Source organism: Phycodurus eques, chromosome 21 (genome assembly GCF_024500275.1).
Source record: "Phycodurus eques isolate BA_2022a chromosome 21, UOR_Pequ_1.1, whole genome shotgun sequence".
Taxonomy (NCBI): domain Eukaryota; kingdom Metazoa; phylum Chordata; class Actinopteri; order Syngnathiformes; family Syngnathidae; genus Phycodurus; species Phycodurus eques.
The window spans coordinates 5,023,129-5,043,510 of record NC_084545.1 but is presented as its reverse complement, the minus strand read 5'-3'; the positions used below and the strand labels follow the sequence as shown (position 1 = coordinate 5,043,510).

Here is a 20,382-nt window from a genome sequence, read left to right as displayed (position 1 = left end):
CAACCCAGGGGCACCCCCCACTCTCTCAAGTCCTACAGAGGTCAGCTGGCTCTGACCCCGGGGGTGCCACTCTCTCTTATAACCAACCAAGGTTGAGTCACCCATTTGTGTCAACCAACCCACGGTAGCACTCCTCTCAAACCCCACCCAGGTCAGTTCGCCCCTCTGTGAGAACCAACCAATGGGGGCCCCCTCCCTCCCATATCCCAACCGCTTGGTTCCCTGGGTCAGACGTCACTGGGAGTCCGCGCCCGCTGTGCCACACTGGCGGGAACGCAGCCACAGCACACCAACCACAGCGCCTTCTGGATCTCCTGGTTCCGGAATGCGTAGATGACCGGGTTGATTACTGAATTGTAGGTGGCGGGCACCAGCGTGGCGTAGGTGTACAGCGGTGGGTACGTGTAATCGGCGATGAGCGAGTAGACAGTGAAGGGCATCCAACAGGCAGCGAATGTCCCTAGGATGATGGCCAACGTGGAGACTCCCTTCCGCGTAGTGACGTAGTGAGGCGAGGCTGCCAGGAAGTGGTGCTGGAGGGCAATCTGGTGGGCGTGACGCATCACAATCTTGCAGATCTGCACATAGAGCTGCAGCATGAGGCCGAACAGGAGCAGGAAGGAGACGGAGAGTACGGCAATGTTGTTCTTGGTGAGCGGGCGCACCACGCTGCACGTGGCCTCCTCTGCCAGACAGTTGACGCCTGTGACAGGAAGTAGACCCAAGCACAGCGAGAGTCCCCACAGGAGGACCAGCATGGTGTACGTGAAGGCCGCCGTGCGCTCAGAGTTGTAGGTCAGTGCGTAGTATAGCGACAGGTAGCGGTCGATGGTGATGGCCAGCAGGCTGAAGACGGACGCGGAGAAGGAGGCCACCACCAGGCCCACGGTGAGAAGTTGGGCCGAGTCCGATTGGAGCAGGTAGGCACAGGTGAAGTGCAGCACCAGGCCAAGGCCGGCCAGCAGGTCAGCCAGAGCCAGACTGCCGATGAGCAGGAACATGGGTGCCCGCAGCGCCGGGTTCTGCCAGATCACCAGGACCACCAGAGCATTCTCGCAGGCGATCAGAGTCCCCGAAGTGCACAGGACGATGTCCCACGGGTTGATCAGCAGGGGCAACTGGCGGGGCGAGAGGGATTCCTCTGCGGGGAACGTCGCCGGGACGCTGGCGTTGTCCGTCGGTCCCCCGCCGCTGGCCCACGCTGTGGGCTCCGGGCTCAGCCAGCTGGGGGTGGCCGGTGGCTCTTCGCTCATCGTGGCCCCCGTCTAAAAAGACACAGCCAAACTCTATGAGGACATATCCACTTTATATTTCGAGTGTTTGCCAACCGTTTAGGCCATAGGGTTAGGGCACGGACCCAGGGAGACAGAACCTCATGATATTTTGGCAAACGGCACAGTTTTCACCACTTTTGTCTACATTGCAATGCATTTTCAACATTTCCGAATGAATAATGTATGAATTCTTGTGACAAAATTCATGAATATGCCTTGGCCGAGGTGTATAGCCCAAATATTGGTAAGTAACGGTTTTCCTCAACTGTTGTCAACATTTTCATTAATTTCTACACATATATGTATGAATTTTGATGACAGAAATTCATAAATATGCCTTCGTGGAGGTCTGTACTCGAAAGGTTGGTGAATAGTTTTTCCCTACTTTGGTCAACATGCAATGGCTTTTAACTTAATTTGTGAACAGTCCATTCATTATCCCTTCGCATAGGTCTGTGATAGGAGAGTTCACCACCCCCCACACTCTTGTCAACATGCGATGCATTTTGCCATTTTCATAAATTTATGAACAGATAATTCATTAAAGTTGATGCTCAAAATTCATTAATATCCCATCTCGGAGAGCTGTGCTCCAAATGTTAAATAGGAGCTTTTTCCCACTGTTGTCAACACGAATATAAAAAATTATTTAATTTGTGAACAAATAAAACTAAAGTTTATGGCAACATTAATATGCCTTCGTGTAGGTGTGCCCCCCCCATTTTGTCAACGTTACGATGCATTTTTCAACATTTTACAAAACAACAACAAATTAATCATACATCTCAATGATGTAAATTCATTAATATGCCTTGGGTGAATGTAATCGCTCAGCAAGATTAAGTGAAGACTCCTCAGCTGATTTTCACTCAACTTTGTGCGTGGCCTAAGGAAACAGATCTCATGAAATTCTGATACAAAGGATGATTTTCCAACATATCTGAATGAATAACAGTGAATCCCACATGACAAAATTCAGTCACATGCAGGTTGGGTATCCAAAATGTTAGGCCATTGGCAGAGGTCTGAGCACAACACTGACTGTTTTAACGCAATCACCCACAAAGACATGCTTCCCTGCTCGAGTGAAGGGCATCAAAGCACATAGCAGGCCACGTTGACTAACAGAATATGTACACCGGTGGTAGGAGGCCGACCCACCCCACCTCGCACAACAGCAACATGCACCCAAAGTGGCCATATGTTACTGCTGCTGATATTCCTGCTGCTCCACGTCAGCAGAAAGGATGCTGGAGTGGGAGGGAAAGGTGTGGGGGGCGGGGAAGATTGGTCATTTTACTCCCGCATGTCATGGATGCTCAACGCAGCTTACCTTGAGTCTGTGAGCTGACGCTGGAGCCGTTCAGAGGCAACCTTTTACATCCATGCCGCTGGAGGAGGGAGCTGTGGCTGGAGAAGAGAAGAGAGGAGGAGGCAGCTGCTGCTGGTGGTGTTGGGGGGGTCCAGGGGGGTGATGCGGCGGCTCCTCTTTTGGCTTGGTGATGTGAGGATGAAGAGAGAGAGAGGAGGGGAGGAAAACGAAAAGTGCAGACTGCGGCTGCGTGAGGACATGAGAGGGGAGGGGTGGCTCACGAACTGATGGAGAAGGGAGGAGGGGACCTGCGTCTGGCGCGCCTTCCAAAGAAAAAGGATCGTTCCTTTTACTTCCTGCCCATGAGGTTACGCTCCTGTGGCCGATCGTTATTCTGTGAGTCGGGTTATACAAAAAAACATTTGATTCCTTCGTAGAACTAAAATGCCAGACCTTCTGTATGTTTTTCCCAGCATGAGTTTTAAAGACTTTTTGGTACATCACCTCATGGTGGACACACCTACCAAATTTCATGTTACTAAATGAAACTGTCTTCGGGTGCTGGATTTTCAAACAATTCCCAACAATTTTGTCTCTGGAAATGAGCCCTAAAATGGCCTCTTCAAACCAAAATGGCAGAGCTGTGTCCTTTCAGACTTTTGGGTGGGTCATCTCATGATAGACATACTTACCACATTTTGTATTGCTAAGTGAAACTTTCTCATGAAGCCCCAACCGAGCACCTGTACAGAGGGACTACATAACTTAAAAATAGCTCGTTGCAGCAGAAGTGAACGTCTTAAGCAGGTAGCACCGCTGAGGGGCGACATTGAGCAGCTATGAATCATCACTGTGACTTCAGAAGAAAGAGAGTGCATTGCCTAAATACTGGCTTTATTTCTTTTTCTTTAAAACAGAAAATGATCACGATTCAGGCCTTCTCCTCCTCCATCGCTCCCTCATGTTAAACACACCAACACCTACAAAACGGTATCAAAAGTGCACCATAGTGTTATTAATACATCTCTTGACGTTTTCCAATAATAGCTTTTTTTTTGTAATATTTATACAAATACCATTCTGTACACTGTAGAAATACACAATCCCGGTCACCCCTTGTATTTTAGTTTGGATAATTCCCAATTTGGGTGAGGGGAAATATGAATGATTGAAGGCTCATTCATCCCTCAAACTAGAACGGCACTCAAAAAAAAAAAAAAAAAACATCTGTACAAATAGGCGTGCTATGCCGTTAACAGTATCCTCGACGCCATTTCGTTCGTTATTGTCCCATGGGCTCGGCCCGTGTTTAGTCCCTGGACTGGTAGAAGAGGATGTAGCCCGACTCGGAGTTCTTGGAGATTTCTGAGGTGAGGCCGTAGAACTCCTCGATGGCCTGCGCATCGATTTTCTGAACAAGCATACAAACAGTGATTAAAAAAAAAAAAGTTTTAAAACATGTAAAGCGGGAAATCAAACATTCATCTTTACCTCCACGATGTCGTCGTCGAACAGCAACCAGAAGTCGTGACTTTTAACGATGGCAATGTAGTGGCCTCTGTTCGGACCACTGCAAAGACAAAAAGTTGCGGCAAAACGCAATTTTTTTTTATAGCTGTCTAAAAATAGCATGGTACCATCTTTTATTTACTGAACTGTAGACGCTCTGTTGAGGGGAGGACTTTTTTAGAAATGTATTTTTATATTTGAATACAAAATAAGCATTTAATATTCAAGTCAAAAAACAGTTATATTTTTTCCAAATAGTGGCATGGAGCTTAGACATTGACTTGAGGAATTTATTTATTTATTTTATATCCATTTATTTGGAGAGGAATTTTGATATTTCAGTAAAAAAAAAAAAAAAAATATTGCCTTTTTATATTTGCCATGGTTTTTATTTACTCAAAAGTAGAGTATAAGGTGTAAAGCATTTATTACGGGGGAGGCCCAGAATTGTGTATATTTTTGAGAACTTTTTGTTTTTTCCCACCAACCATTCTCTTTACAGATTCTGCTACTGTTTTAATATAAATATCAAGACGGTTGCTTCTGTCCTCGGCAGCTACGCACCTCCCACAATGCACCACCACGGCGACCAGGTCGTAGAGCCTCTCGGGATTGGTGGCGTCTCCGGACGTGTTGAAGAGGCGCAGCTCCAGCGGGAAGACGACGCGGTACGACAACTTGGTGTAACGCTGCAGCTGCTCCATGTACTTGAAGCGCTTCAGGTGCAGGGCCAGGATCATCGGCAGCTTCTTCACGCGCATCCTGCAGCGCCGGCGGACAGGACAAAGCGCGGAACCACCAGTTAAGCGGGGTACAGACATCCAATCGGCACAAATCATCGCCTGCCACCATGGGGGCGCTAGGTTCAAGACCCCGACTGGACCATCCGCCAACATCCTCCGGACTCACGGCTGTGGTGTCCTTGAGCAAGACACTGATACCCCGGAAATGCTCCCCAGGCGCTTCAGCTGCCCCCTACTCTAGTGTGTTCCACTAACGTGTATGTGCTCACTGTGATGGGTTAAATGCAGAGAACAAATTTCGGCATGCATGCATGTTCATGACAATAAAAGATGATGATGATTCTTCATTTTTTCCCACCCCGCTTCCAATCAAAGTCGTCATAGGTTTCTAAAAGATTAGCATGAGTGATTATCCTGTCGCGTGGGTGTGTGAGGAGGAAGACTTTTCACTGAATTTGAGCATTTTCACCCATTTATATTAAATGCCCGATTGGCCTAAATCTCTGAAATTTCATCCTGAGCAATTATCCTGTGGTGTGGGGTGTGTGAAGAGCGATCTGACTGGAAAACGATTGTGGCCGACACAAAACCCCGAAAGTTACAAATGTTTTGCGATCGCAAAGCCTAATGTGCACTGTAGTTAACAGATAAACTAACAGCCGAGCTTCTATTTTTTCTTCTACTAGACCGCCGTCTTGTTTGTGTATTATGCCCTGTGAAACCACGCTACCTCTCACAGGACAGCCTTGGTACTACAACAGACATCTGGTTCGAGGGAGGAGATTGTTGGTGGAGATATCGTTATGTGTATGGCGTGCTGTGTACACCACACATGATAAGCGGAGAGATGCCTTTTTTTTATATATATTTTTTATTTTTGATAAATCATGCGTGGGGTCTCTCACAATTTCAAAATTAGTTAAGATGTTAAAACTGCGAGCTGAACACACCTCTTGTGCGCCTCCTGCTTGCTCCTACATTCTTCACAGTAGTATTTGTACTCGCTGCACAGTGTCTCTGTGTTGCTGAAGCCTCTGAGGGGGCGAAACACGGCACAATTTGAGTTCCACGTGCCTCCCCCCCCACAAGGGGAGGCACGTGAAAAAGGCGTTTACCTGAGGCAGTGTGTAATGGAGGTATTCTGTTCTACATCCACAGAAAGGTCCAGGAAGTCCTCATCTTTGCTGCTTATCTGGAAGGAAAAGATGGGCAAAGATGATAAGCGTTCCGCTCCAGTCCTGTAGGTGGCGGTATTACAAAGTCAACTAAAAACACACATGCAAAAAGATGAATGTTCGAACTCTGCATTATGTTACAGTGCTTGAAACATTTTTTTTTTTTACATTTCTGTGCAATACATTTTAATTGAATCACTAATTTAAATAGTTTTTTTTGTGTGTAATTGTCCTCTATTTTAAGCACAGTGTTAATGTTAATGTTAAGTGTTGGGTTCCATTTTGTGGCCGACGAACAAATCAATCTCACAAAAAATTAGTATTTTAACAATCAATAAATGGGAGTCATTTGTAGGGAATGTAAAAGGTTTTATAAAAGGGTGTGTAATAGCGCATGGTTGCCAAAAGATGGCGGCATAGCACTGAAAATGGAGATTATGCAGCAGCAACAACTTTGGATAATGTACACAATCACGAACCCATGTTACATTCCACCCATCCATTTTCTGAACCGCGTATCCTCTCTAGCGTCGCGGGTGTCCATGTTACATGAACGACTGTATTCAGTAGTTAAATTTTTCGACACAAACATGGCGCTCATCAATACTATACTAGCTTAAATAGCACACACTAGCATAGACTGACGCGACAAACAGGCACGTGAGCACTTTACATAAACAGTATTAAGTCATTAAACTCACCTTTTGACATTCACGCAACATAATAAAGTTTAGAGAATACAGGCAAATTGCAGCAGCAAAGGTGGACTACATGGCTATTACGCAAACGCATTCAAGGACCGCCAACAAAACAGGACAGCTAAAATGCACATCGAAGAAAAAAAAAATCACTACAAATGAATTTAACTTGACAACAACACCAAGGTTCCACCAGATGGCACCAAAACCAAACCATTATTGCTCTGGCCTGAGCACAAAAACAGAAGTGATTTTCAGCAAATAACAGAGGCTCCCCCAAAAATCTGTGAATAATATTCAAATTTGACAGTGTCGAACCGCAAATATACAGGGTTTGGCAACACTGTGTCACTCTTAAAAGGGACCTCGTGCATTAGCAGAAACAATTCCGGGAAATTCAGGACTAATTCCAACTGCATTACTTACGCTTGAATTTTTACTACAGTTGATAGGTACAATCATTCATCTCTAGATGAAGCATCCTGCAAACCGATAATTCGATGTCAGCCCTGTAATGTGTTATAAAAATATTTATCGGACAGTGAAAATTGCTTTCAACACAACAAGATGGGAGAAGTGAGTATCGTGTGTTTTATATAAAAAATAAAAATAAAATAAAAAAACACCCGTCCCGGTATTCTTACGCTCTGATATCGCTCTGCAACTACCTCCGAAGTCAGACAAAGCACTGGGTCGACTTCCTTACCGTCTCGCAGGTGAGGCAGCGGGTCTCGTTGGTGAGGGTGCCCTGGAAGATCTCGTGCACCCAGGTGGGCGCGGGCGCGGTGTTGCTGTTGTTGTTCTGCGAGTCCAAGGTGCCGTTGGCCAGGCGGCCGTTGGTCTTCTCCTGCTTCCGCTCCTCCTGGAGCAGGTCGGCGATGGTGTTGAGCAGGTAGTTCAGGAACTCGTGGGCGTCCTGCTGCATGTAGTTGTCGAACAGCTCTGCGCCGAGACCAAACGAAGAGGTGGTAGGGGGACGTGGCAATGAAATGAAATCTCTGATAAAAACAACAACAACAAAAAGAAATACCGACGCATTCTTCATACCGTTTTCTTTGCGCAGGCGTGTGATGAACTTTTTGGGCGGTATGACGCCAACTTTCCTCTTCTGGTTGGCGATGCTGTGAAAGAGGTCGGCCAGGCAGGAGAGTAAGTTCTCCTTGCGTCGAGGCTGCCCGCGATACGCCAGGATCTTCTCCCGGAAGGGCCGGCAGAAGTAGAGCGCCTGCAACACCGAGTTGCAGTAGCAGGTGTTCCCGAACTGGAAAAGAAAGCAGGTTCCGGTTCGCACGTGGGGTGGAAACATGCAGAAGGTGAAGGTGACATACGTTGACCAGGCCGAAGTAGTGCTCGTTGACCGGAAACTGCTCAGATCCAATCTCTTTCTCCAGAGCAGAGGCATTGGCGCCCTGTGAAGGCCAAAAAAAGACATAAGGTGTTACTAGCTTGGTCACACAAACGCTACGTCGTCCGCACACAAAAGTGAATAGCCAACGCGCTTGGCGTGCTCAACGTCATTTGCTACTGGGAAGAATGGGTCACAAGGAAGTCAACTCCCTGATGGCCATTCACTGGCAGAATCGAAATCGCTGCGCGTGTGCAAATAGCTGGTGATCATGGAACAAAGGAGTCAAGTGTTTATTTACAGTCAACACAAGGTCGGGGTGAGGAAAGCGGCTCCAGTTTGTGATACTTGGACAATTCACCCACGGGTACAGCGTACCTCCCAGTAAATGGAAAAAAAAAAAACTACTTTAGGTTGGATTTAGATGGTGTTGTTATTTATTTGTGTCACAAGTAGAAAAAGATTGACTTTTTCAAAATACAAAAACACCAATCAGTGACGTATATACTGGGGACATCTGCGCTCATACACCAACACCACTTTACCAGCCTGACACAACTTGAAGGGAATTGAGTTTGCTGCCACCACCTCGATTGCATCTTAAATTTTTGCCCGCAGGTCAAAGCAAAAAAAAAAATAAAAATAATAAAAATAAAAAAACCCAGCTAAGCAATAGCTCGTATCTCGAAAATCTTGTAAGTCGCGTCACTAGTAAGTACTGTATTTTCACGACCATAAGGCGTACTTAAAAGTCTTACATTTTCTCCAAAATGGACGGGGCGCCTTATAATGCGGCACACCTTGTGTGTGCACCGAGTGCCAAAATCTGTAAATGTTGTTGTGTGACTTTGATGAGCGCTGCACTTGACTGACTGGGAGCCTTTCCTGCTGACACGCTGCTTATACAGAGGAAAAGTGGACATGACTGAGTACAGCATGCGGACTTAAAGGGGGAAGGGTGTGCGTGAAGGAGGACTCTAAAGGCACGCCCCCAGTAGGTATATAGCGCCGGTATGTGCATTGTGCAAAACATCGGTTTGGCTAAGGGCCCCCGAAAATACCACCTACGAAGAGACACGCCTATGAAGCACAATTTAAACTGCAAGCTGTCAGTTACGCGGAGGAACATGGGAATCGAGCAGCCGCGAGAGAATTCAAGATCAACGAATCCATGGTTCGCAAGTGGAGGAAGCAGGAAAACGAGCTGAGTTACCGCAGAAACAAGGTGAGGTGGCCCGAGTTGGAAGACCAACTCGAGCAATGGATTAATGAGCAAAGAACAGCCGGGAGACGCGTCTCTCCAGTCGCCATTCGACTGAGGGCAAAAACGCTTGCAGAAGAAATGAAAATCGAACATTTTCAAGGAGGTCCGTCTTGGTGCTTTCGATTTATGAAACGGCGCCATCTATCCATCCGGGCAAGTACTATCGTGGCGCAGCAGATTACAAGGAAAAGATGGCCACCTTGCGCTCCTACTGCAGTAAAAAGATTCCCGCCCAACCACATCACCAACACGGACGAGGTGCCGCTCACTTTCGACATCCCGGTGAACCCCCACACTGTCGAGAAGAAGGGGACCACCACGGTAGCGATACGCACAACGGGGCACGAGAAGTCGGCTTTTACTGTTGTGCTTGGTTGCCGTGGTAATGGACAGAAACTGCCACCTATGGTGATTTTTAAGAGGAAGACGCTTCCTAAAGAAAAGTTTCCAGCCGAAGTCATTGTTAAAAGGGCTCGATGGACGAGGAGAAAACGAGAGAGTGGCTGAGTGTATGTAAAGTAGACCGGATGTTTTTTTCCCACACGTCACACCGTCCCTGTTGATCTGTGACTCCATGCGCGCCCATCTCACGGCCGCTGTGATAAAACCAAGTGCAACTAAGACTGGGAGGCAACGCCAAGCGAGTTACGCCACCATATGCGAATGGGTTGTGGATGCTTGGGCTACGGTATCTGCTTTGACTATTGTCCGAGCTTTCGCGAAAGCCGGCATCATTGCTGACGCAGACAATGACGAGAGGGAACCCGGCGTGTTGTTGGAGAACTTGCCCAGCTGTTCATTTCGGATACAGAACATGAGGACTTTGATGGATTTGTGGATGAGGATTGATCAAAAAAATAACATGAGTACATTGTTAAATACTTCAATAAAGTACAACCGAACTCAGTTTTGCTCCCGCAGCCTTTTTAAAAACTTTGTTTTAGCGTGTATGCATGCTACCGTATGTTTTAAGCTAGCGTATGTTTTACCATGCCTGCGCCCAATACTGCGGTGCGCCTTATGTATGTGTTCAATACAGAAATAGACCCCGTAACTGAGACTGCGCCTTTTAATAAGGTGCGCCCTATGGTCGTGAAAATACGGTAGTCTATCACTTTTTTTCAGATCGATACCAGTACTATTATTCACTCTTGAGTACTCACTGATACCGCATCATACTTCTGAGACATACAATTTCAATTAACACAAAAAAAGATAATTGTGCTGTTTAGTCAAACCACCGCAGTGTAGCGCCAACTACTGGGCGAGGAGGACTTACTCAATGTCACATTTTTCTGCCTTAAGTATCGTTGGCTGGTATCGGCAGCCATCACAAGTACCCGATTACCTGGTATCGGTACTGTCCCGTTCCTACTCGTAAAGCAAGGTGCCACTGTATTGGACTTTTTCTGCAATAACTGAAGCAATGATGTTATGACATTGCCTCCTGAGCTTTCAGTGAAATTGCTCCGTCATCCCTCCTTGTTTGGTTCAGCAACTTTTATGATTCAGGTGGTCCTCGGTTTACGACGGTACCGACATAGAACGCTACGAGGGTACGAATTGTTTTATATTTATGGCCTACAAGTGTTTTTCCTACACATATTGGCACTCATTATGACTTTACTACTCAGTTAGCGTGTTAAAGACAGGCTACGGCGCGTTCAGACTTACGTACGTGACCGGAACGCCAACGTAAAACGAGGACCCGTGTATTGCGGACAAGGAGCTTGTGCACTCCACAACTGCGCAGCTGATGTTCAACCATGTCGTCATTGACTTGCGTTACGAATACCAAGTAGCTTGTCAACCAGACCGAACGCCTCAACTTAGCCTCTTGCGTGCCGTTCCCCTAACCCTAGCAATATTCACATTAAAGCGGCGTTCGCTCGTCTATTCTCCAGCTGTGCGCTCCGGCGGTTAGCGAGCTGTCACTCGTCGGCTGCCTGTTAGCCTGACGTTAGCTTGTGTGGCTAACTAGCGCCCTTCGCTACAAACGGGGGCTCGAGCAGCACACTAATGTACACGTTCGTCGCGACGGAAAGCGCATAAAGACGCGGCCGCCGTTCACACGACACTCACCATGGTACAAAAAGAGGCAAATTTGGAGACTGTCATTAGGATTTCCATTCAGCCAGCGCCATCTTCCAAGTGCGCCGCCTCGTTTAAGCAGATAAGCGCCAGAGGACTGCTTTGCTGTATGATAGCATAGCAGCCAGGATCCCTTGCAGCGGAGAGCTCTAGGGGCTGACACAGAAAAGCGAGAGCGTTCACTGCAAGTTACTTCCGCATTGGGCAACTGGTCGAATTATGCAAAAAGCATATGAAGAGATTCGGGCTCATAGGAGAAAAAGCGAGAGGATTCACTGCAAGTTACTTCCGCATTGTGCATCATAATTATGTTTGCTTGTTTTGACTCCGCGTATTAGCCTTATTAAACTAGGTGTGAAAAACGAATGAAGCGTATCGTAAACACGTTCGACAAAGCCAATCATGTCATCATGCACTTCAGTGAGGTAACAATACTTCCGCATTGGGCAGCACACGCTCGTGGATGCTTTGCGCTGGTGTTTTTTTTCCGTCTTGACACTGATAGTCTGTCATTTCAAATCGTACTCGACTAGTGTAAAAAAAACAAACAACGAATAACACATGTGAGCAGACCCTCGATCAGCGAATCGCTTTTCAGGGCCTCCGCCTTTTTTGTTTTTTTTTGTTTTTTTTTTGTTTAGGCATTTATACAGGGCAACCCCGGTTGTCACCCCCAACAAGGCGGAGCTTGAGGACCTCGAGTTTCTCTTTCCGCCGTGCCCGCCATCTTGTCCAGACCCGGGGTAAGATGTTCCCCGTTTAAAATCACAAATTTCACCCACAAATACTCAATTTAAATCAACATATGTGCTCGCGTTTGTAGTAAAATAATGCTCCTGTACGTCTGTGATGTAAGTTTATTACTATCTCGTCGAGGAAGAGCAGTAAAGTCCGCTAAGTGTCTGATGGAGCTACGGCGTGGCTCTCCATGTGGGCCTCGAAGGCAACGTTAGCCCCCCTCTTAAAAAACAACAAAATAAAAAAAAAACGTAAATTCGACACTTCTTCAGCTTTAACATTTGTAATTTGTGTTTGTTTGTTAGCGATAATTGGCAATGACACCAAATGTTCTGAAATCCGTTTGATAGGTCAGCGTCTACATGTGAGTCTGACCTGTGTTGGCTGTTCCAGAGCTTAATGTATGGTTGCAAATCCGGGGAGAAAATGTCTCAATATCACTTAAAAAAAACTACAACCATTAGACAAGACTCGTTGCGGGTCACGTCACATCTCAGACGCACGTTCTGTATTTCACATATGGACTGTATTGTCTTATTCATTCTATTCATTATCTATTCATTATTCAATTCTACTACTTAGACAAAATCTTTAGTACATTGTGTTGCAAATAACCTGTTTATATTTTTAACTTCTGTACATTAGATGCATGTTTGCGCTGGAGGAGCAGCTTTCAATCTTATTGTGCATGCTTACAGTTAAAATAAAAGGCATTCTATTCTGTATATTTTCAGTAATCAGGCATCATGACTAACACCAGAGGCAAGAGGAGGGGGACCAGGTACATGTTCAGCAGGCCATTCCGCAAGCATGGTGAGTGCTTTTTCCCATGTTGTGCAAGTGCATGTTATAGCTGGAAGCTACACACGTTTACACTGAATTCCCTGCCAATTCCACAGGCCCGATCCCCCTGTCCACTTACATGCGCATCTACAAGAAAGGCGACATTGTTGACATCAAGGTAAGGGATTTGGTCATGTAATTTAAAAAAAAATAATAATAATAAATGACCAGGATGGTCATATTCGTGGTACTTGTGGCGTCTTGGCCTTAGAACATGCATCAATATTCATGTATAATATCAACCGTATGAATTGTCATTGCAAATGGTTATTAATTAATAATGTAAAAATATATATATATTTTCTACATTTTAGGGATATTTTAAATTATACTTACTACCCTGTTAATGTAGGTATATATGACATTCAGTGACTTAAATTCAAATGAGAAATAGCCAATCTTAGTAATATACAGTGTCTTGTTAAATTCTGTAAAAACAAATCTCTATTAGATAACATAAATTTAAGCATGTTTAATGAGTTCAACTTATAAATACTGAGTAATGCTAATGTGTATTAAATTCTATAAAACAAAATGTAATGAAATGGTAAAAAATGCACATCGCTAAAGTAGAATACAGATTTTGTTAATAAAATGTTTCATTATAAACATACAGACATCTGACTTACTAATGTAATTTATAGCCTTTAAATAATTTAATGGTTAAGGCTAAATATTACCAGATGTGAAAGTAATGTTGATCGATATACGTACAGAAATTGAACTTAAATACATTTATGTATACCGTGAACCCTAGCACAGTCACAGTTTGGCATTGTCATTGGCATAGTTACTTTGTTGGTGTTGACTTTAACTACTGAATATAGTTATGTAACGTGGGTTCATGATTGTATTATGCTACATGCATGGATGGCATTGGTGCGTAATGATCCTCTCCGTTTTGAATGCTTTGCCGCCATGTTTGGCATCTATATGCAATTACAAGTCCCTTTTAAGTGGGGGTTTGTCAATTAGTTGCGGATTTTTGCTATTTGTGGCATCGGTCAGTCCCCAGGAGTTCACTGTAATACAGGTGATGATAAATTTAATACTAGTGAAAATATTACATTATAAAAATGTTGGAAATTATGAATGTTAAGTAAATGTACCACATCATTAAAAATGCAAATCTAAAACTGTACATTTCAATTAATTATTTTTTAAATATATCTTTTAATGAATTCATTAACATTAATATGGCAGATTGAATCTGTATATTAAATTGTAATTGGTGACTAACATCTTGACTGCTTGTGTGCGCATTCTCTCCAAGGGCACAGGTACCATTCAGAAGGGTATGCCACACAAATGCTACCATGGCAAGACCGGGCGAGTGTACAACGTCACCCAACATGCTGTCGGCGTCATTGTTAACAAGCAGGTCAAGTAAGTACGCACGCGCACACACAAGATTTAAATGCCTACAAAGTGATAGATTAGTCACTTGGCCTGAGGCGAGAGGTAAGGTAACCCCTTGTTCACTTTGCCACCGGGACAGTCGGTGTCCCCTGTGGTCATTCATTTGGGGCAAAGCACTCGGACCTCCAGCATCCTCAGCCTCGATCGTCCTGTTGGAGCTGAGTCGCTAGCGGGGTTACAACAAACAGCGATGTTGGGTGGGGTGCGAGAAAAAACGCAAAAATCCCCTTTTCAAATGTTTGGCCTGGGGGTGTTTGGGTTTTTTTGCCTACAGGGGCAAGATCCTGCCAAAGAAGATCAACGTGCGCATTGAGCACGTGAAGCACTCAAAGAGCCGCGACAGCTTCCTGCAGCGCGTCAAAGAGAACGACCGCAAGAAGCTGGAAGCCAAGCAGAACGGCACCTGGGTGGCACTCAAGCGTCAGGTAGGAGCGCGCCACAATCTTTTGTGCCGTTCTTCTCTGCAACCTAACCTGCTTCTAACGTAATGTTTTAATGTCACGTACGCTCTCTGCAGCCTGCTCCTCCCCGCAAGGCGCACTTTGTCAGCACCAAGAAGAACCAGCCACAGCTGCTGGAGCCCATCCCATATGAGTTCATGGCATAAAGTGCTCGTTAAAATAAAAATGTTTGTACTCAACTGTCACTACTCACTCTTTATTCTCTTTCTCACTCTTTAATTAAAATTTGATTCAAAAATTGAGAATTCTATTTTAGAGAAAAATTAACATTTTGAGTCACATTATGAGAACAGTAGTATATTTTTACTAACTGCAAAATAAACTTGTATATTTTAAATGTTAAAGTTGCTTATTATTGAGATTAATAGCAGAATGAGAAGACTATAAGGGGGAAAAATGCATATTTCCAAGAATAGTACACTTTCTAAAAATTTTTTATATTAAAGTCGGATTATCACAAGAATAAAGTCACATTTTCCAGACCAGCATGAATGATGTGAATGTAGGCATATTTTGGAGAACAGTATATAATCAAGAAAAAAAAAATATATTTTCAAGAATAGAACATTTCTAGATAAATTCTACATTCAATGTTACAAGAATAAAGAACATTTTCCAGTTTAGTCAGAATAATGTGAAAACTACGCTTTCCAGATTAAAGTCTGTATAATATGAGAATTCAGTCGTATACGAACTCAATAAGTGTTTCTATCCAAATATTGACTGTAATTATGACATTACTGCGTTAGCGTATGTTGGTGAACTGCTGCGTTCCGATTTACGTGCATATTGTTCGTAAACCGAGGACTCATCATTGTCGTAGTCGTTTTACGATTAGTCCACTAGGAGGCAATGTGCAACAAGTAAAATGCAGATCTTGACGTCTGCCGAATCATATTATTTACTTGTAGCTTGAGATGGAAATGGGACACACTGTTTATTTGCTGTATGTTGTCAACATTTGACTACATTTCTTAGTGTAGTCGACGCATTTGATTACTTCAGGAGCCAAAGCACAGAGGGCGTCCTGGTTTAGTCCTCGGAGTACGCTGTGTAGACGCAGCGGTAAAATTATAGTAAATATTGTATTTGCATGAAAAGCACTTAAAGGCCATAAATATTAAGCAATCAAATGAAAAACAAGAAGTATGGAGGTACCTGAGCATGCCTTGTCCACATGACCACATATTCTTGCAACCCCCAAGTAGACAGTAGATAATTGTCAAGTAGATAATTGTCATTGGCTCACAAAAATACAAATAGTATCACGAAAAGGATGGAATAAATGTTTTCCTCGTGTGAGGAGGACCACTTGCCACTTGTTTAATCAGTGCCGGCTCGACATGCCTGACTGCTTATGTGACAAATATGTTATCTGGTCCGACCTGGGTACTTTATCCAATATTGACACAAATTAGAACCACTCTGCCCAGATAGAGCCGAGGTGACGGGATGAAAAGTGTGGATGTGATAAAGAACACTTTATTTTCACTCATGTGAAGATGATGGATGTTCTAAAGGTGTGGAAACTTTTCCTCCCAAAACGTTTATTATCAGTGGTGCTAATTTGAACGGCACCACCACTTTTTATTATTATATACTTTGAACATTTGTGAGTTAAATGTTTTTAAATGGCTTTTTTTTTTTTAACCTAATGTTCCTCTTTTCTGTTTTCAGAATTGCATCAATTAACTCTCACGAGCCCCGAAGTCTGTTTAGAGGTTTCCCCCCTGGAAACCCTTGAAGGCCCCTCAGGTCAGGGATTTCATTCTTATCGGCGCTGAGTAGTATAAGGGATAAGATAAAAGATGGGAAAACAAAATGCAATTAATCAACAAGCGAGTTTGCAGTCAAAGCCCCTTCGTATTGATCCAGGGTGTCTGCATTTTTTGCTTGTAGTGTTGTAGATAAGGAGGCACTGATAAGTTTGGATACATTGTGCATTCCATCCTTTTTTTTTTTGCACTTTTTTAACGTTAACTACCTCAACAAATAGTTTTTTTTAACACTCACGCAATTCCCAGAATGAGATCAAATGAGATCATAACTGTGCAAAAAACAGCAAATAAATCAGTATAATTGAATAAAACCACCAGTCATGACAGGATGAGCCAAAACAAAATAAAATAAATAAGCTACCAGTCACATCACAATGAGCTAAAAACAAAAAAAGAAATACATTATTGAAATCAATGAGTCACCGGTCATGTTCCAATGAGCCCAAAAATAAATTAATCAGTCACCAGTCATATCAGAATGAACTGATGAACATGGATAAAAAATTATCCAAAAAATAAAATAACTTCTAAATAAATAACATCCATTAACAATTAGTCATTCCACATTGACCCAAAACAGGAAAAAAATATATACATGAATTAGCCACTCGTCATGTCAGCATGAGCCGATCAAAAATATAAAATCAAAACAAATTAGTCAGCAGTCATGTCTGAATGAGCTAATACAAAAAGATACATGTAGCAATTAAAACATAAATTAATCACTAGTCATGGTCAGAATGCGTCAGTCAATCTAAAAAATAAATAAATTAATTAAATAAATAGATAAATATTTTTGTCAACTGCAGCTCTCAGGTCCACCTGAGCATTTCCGTGACTCATGGGAGTTACTCATTGAATGAACAAGAAGTAAACACACAAGAGAGAGGGTGAGGACACACAAGTGTGGTGTGTGTGTGTGTGTGTGTGTTGGGGGGGGTGATGAGGAGGAGGAGATATTTGGATAAAAGCTGTGTGGAGTATGAACTCCTTAATCACACATTTGACACAGAGTGAGTCTGTGCGCTCAACCAGCAGCTTCAAGCAGCTGCATCGACCACGCATGTTACATATTAACCACACACACACAGTCAGTTGTACGGGATAGAAGAATGACGGATTGGAGGAAACAGAACTTATTGGCACCTTACAATCAATTCAGTGATGCCGGTGGTTCGAACTCAAAATTTGAACCAAAATGGCTGCCTGGAACCAAAATGGCCGACTCGCCGTTCCATTTTGTGCATGGGTTTTTCATGCGTTCCGCGATGACATATTTAGTCAGTTTTGTGTCGATCGGTGAAACTGTGTCGGAGGCTAATTTTTTTCTCATTTTTCAGGAGCCCCCGCACCACCTTTTTCATTACTGATCCTCATGAGTGACGGAAGGATATTAGAAGAGCAGTTTGTTGCCTGCGTAAGGATGAGCGATGTTGTCAAGTTATGCTCGAGTACAGTATTTTCATTCTCGTAATGTTTTGATATTCATCTTGAAAATATACGTAATATTCTGACCTTATTCTCGAAAATCTTCTGGCCTGAATCTTGAAAGTATCTCACTTTTTACCTAAAAAAATAGGACTTTACTGTCGTAAGTCTGAATTTAGTCTTGAAAATAATACCACCTTTTACCGAGAAAATATACTTTTATCTAAAATATATATGACTCTATTGTCTATGTAACATTTGACTTTTTTTGTCAACTATTCCGACTTTATTTTTCTAATATTTAGACTTTATCAATAATGTCGATGATAGTACAACTTTTTTTCTAAAATATAATAAAAATATATTAGTATTTTATTATTATTATATTACATAGTCCCGTAATATTTTTCCTTTAATCTAAAAAATATACGTTATTCTCGTGATATGCTGACTTTTATTTTTTAAATGTTTTTTTCTTGATAATACCCAACTTTTTTCTTCAAAATATACATTATTTCATAATATTCTGACTTTAATCTCAATAATACACAACTCTTATCTAAAAAATATATGACTTTTAGCTAGAAAAAGTTGTTGCATTATTCTGATTTGAATCTTGAATATATTTTTTTATCGATAATATGCAACTTTTTTTTGTAAACATCCGACTAGTTTCGTAATATTCTGACTTTAATCTTGATAATATACAACTTTGTTTTATAAAAATATATTCAACTTTGATCTAAAAAATGTACAACTTTATTTTTGTAATTTCTGACTGATCTTGAAAATATACGTTTTTTCCTCAATATACTTTTTTCACAAAAATGTAAACATTTATTGTCATAACAGTCTGACTTTTATCTTTATAATGTATGACTATTCTATCATTTTCGGACTATTCTTGAAAATATACAACATTCTTGTCATAATATTCTGATTTATTGTGATCCCCCCCCTTTATCACTGTGGCCCTAATATGGACATAAAATATGGAGGAAATATGCAACATATAGTGCTGTGACTATATTGAAAATAGTACTCATAGCAGTGAACAGCAGCACAAACAACATATCATTCCTTTGCATTTTTTTTCAAGTGGTTAAATATAAGCGGACGTAAGCGCCGGGTGTGTGCCCACATAGTGTGTGTGTATGTTTGGGAGAGGTGAGTAGTAGTGACAAAGGCTGAGGGAAATCCCACTACAGGCCAAACAGAGTGCGCACTGTATCTGCGTGTGTGTGTGTGCGTGTTAGGCGGGGTGTTATTCTGGCTGCCTTTATCACACAGTCAGGCTCATATATGTGTGTATACGGGGCCGCGCGTATTGATCGGCCGCTTGACAGAAGAGGGGCCGGGGTGCGGGGTGGTGGTGGCGGAGGGGACCGGATGGGGCTGATAAGCGCGTCGCCCGACCCCCGGCGTGCTCACCTGGAGCGTGGGAGGGCACTGAGGTAACGTCCAACAGGCTCTCAATAGGCCTCATTCACACAAGGCAGTCAAAAGGTTTCACATGGGAGCAGAGGGTGATGTTTAGACAGCAAGATAGTGCCGCTGAATTCCACAGCGTTGTTTGTTTTGTTGCGTTTCTTTCATTCACTTGACTTGATATTCTTTCGTCGGCCGGTGTCAGGCAAGAAACACTTTCACACCAACAATGATCATAACTAGAGCTGCAAAGAGTGTTGAAGGGACCCGACCTCGTACCCATGAATTCTGCCTAGCAACAAAATGGCTGATTTTGTGCATTTGTCTTAGACATGTCGACCAAGGGCCCCCTTTTTCATGACTAATCCTCCTAATGACCATCAAACTTGTGATGCAATGCTCTGATTTTTTTTCTCACTTTACTCAGTGAGTATGTTTTTTTATTTGGGGGGGGGGGGGGGGGGGGGAATCATGTTAGGGGCCACTAAAATACATAATTTCACCAGGATAAATGATTACTTTGGAGCCTCATTCACTCCCAGTTTTAGTGTGTGCGCGCGTGTGTGTGTGTGTGTGTGAGAGACGAATCTCCCAGAATCTCCAAAAAAACTATATTGGACTGTCGATAAGATTATTATATCTGTGTGTGTGTGTGTGTGTATGTTTGTGCGTGGGTGTGCACGTGTGTTTGTGAGTGTAAAATGCAGACAGCCGTCTCCCTCCTCGAGACACAGGTGACATTTTTAAAGCTGAAATCAATCAACGTGGATAAAAGAGTTGAGGACCTTTACAATTGTTGAGCAACAATGCAAACACTATTGACCCACATGAGGCTTAATCCGTTTCTAGTTGGTCTACAATTTAGTATCGCCCAAT

General features: G+C 43.1%; 3 protein-coding genes across 3 annotated transcripts; 1 reads left to right on the top strand and 2 right to left on the bottom strand.

The window, feature by feature from the left end:
- Positions 1 to 216: 216 nt before the first annotated feature.
- Positions 217 to 2,759, bottom strand: gpr12 (G protein-coupled receptor 12). Its single transcript, XM_061666551.1, has 2 exons — positions 2,608 to 2,759; positions 217 to 1,265 (listed from the first exon to the last, which is right to left on the bottom strand). The coding sequence occupies exon 2, from the start codon at positions 1,251 to 1,253 to the stop codon at positions 228 to 230; it is 1,026 nt and encodes a 341-aa protein (XP_061522535.1). The 5' UTR covers positions 1,254 to 1,265; positions 2,608 to 2,759; the 3' UTR covers positions 217 to 227.
- A 704-nt stretch (positions 2,760 to 3,463) lies between these two features.
- usp12a (ubiquitin specific peptidase 12a) lies at positions 3,464 to 12,017 on the bottom strand. Its single transcript, XM_061666632.1, has 10 exons — positions 11,847 to 12,017; positions 11,403 to 11,567; positions 8,040 to 8,120; positions 7,759 to 7,972; positions 7,418 to 7,653; positions 5,954 to 6,030; positions 5,789 to 5,872; positions 4,660 to 4,857; positions 4,078 to 4,156; positions 3,464 to 3,997 (listed from the first exon to the last, which is right to left on the bottom strand). Exons 2-10 carry the CDS (start codon positions 11,448 to 11,450, stop codon positions 3,896 to 3,898), a joined length of 1,119 nt encoding a protein of 372 aa, XP_061522616.1. The 5' UTR covers positions 11,451 to 11,567; positions 11,847 to 12,017; the 3' UTR covers positions 3,464 to 3,895.
- Positions 12,018 to 12,044: 27 nt separating this feature from the next.
- On the top strand, positions 12,045 to 15,051 carry rpl21 (ribosomal protein L21). Its single transcript, XM_061666633.1, has 6 exons — positions 12,045 to 12,154; positions 12,884 to 12,962; positions 13,049 to 13,110; positions 14,266 to 14,378; positions 14,686 to 14,836; positions 14,929 to 15,051. Exons 2-6 carry the CDS (start codon positions 12,896 to 12,898, stop codon positions 15,016 to 15,018), a joined length of 483 nt encoding a protein of 160 aa, XP_061522617.1. The 5' UTR covers positions 12,045 to 12,154; positions 12,884 to 12,895; the 3' UTR covers positions 15,019 to 15,051.
- The last annotated feature ends 5,331 nt before the right edge of the window (positions 15,052 to 20,382 follow it).

Coding starts and splice junctions, on each gene's coding strand:
- gpr12 (XM_061666551.1), bottom strand. CDS start 1,253: ATGAGCGAAGAGCCACCGGCCACCCCCAGCTGGCTGAGCCCGGAGCCC.
- usp12a (XM_061666632.1), bottom strand. CDS start 11,450: ATGGAAATCCTAATGACAGTCTCCAAATTTGCCTCTTTTTGTACCATG. Junction 6,031..7,417: donor GCTGCCTCACCTGCGAGACG/GTAAGGAAGTCG, acceptor TTTTCCTTCCAG/ATAAGCAGCAAAGATGAGGA. Junction 3,998..4,077: donor TCGACGACGACATCGTGGAG/GTAAAGATGAAT, acceptor ATGCTTGTTCAG/AAAATCGATGCGCAGGCCAT.
- rpl21 (XM_061666633.1), top strand. CDS start 12,896: ATGACTAACACCAGAGGCAAGAGGAGGGGGACCAGGTACATGTTCAGC. Junction 14,379..14,685: donor ATTGTTAACAAGCAGGTCAA/GTAAGTACGCAC, acceptor TTTTGCCTACAG/GGGCAAGATCCTGCCAAAGA. Junction 14,837..14,928: donor GGGTGGCACTCAAGCGTCAG/GTAGGAGCGCGC, acceptor CGCTCTCTGCAG/CCTGCTCCTCCCCGCAAGGC.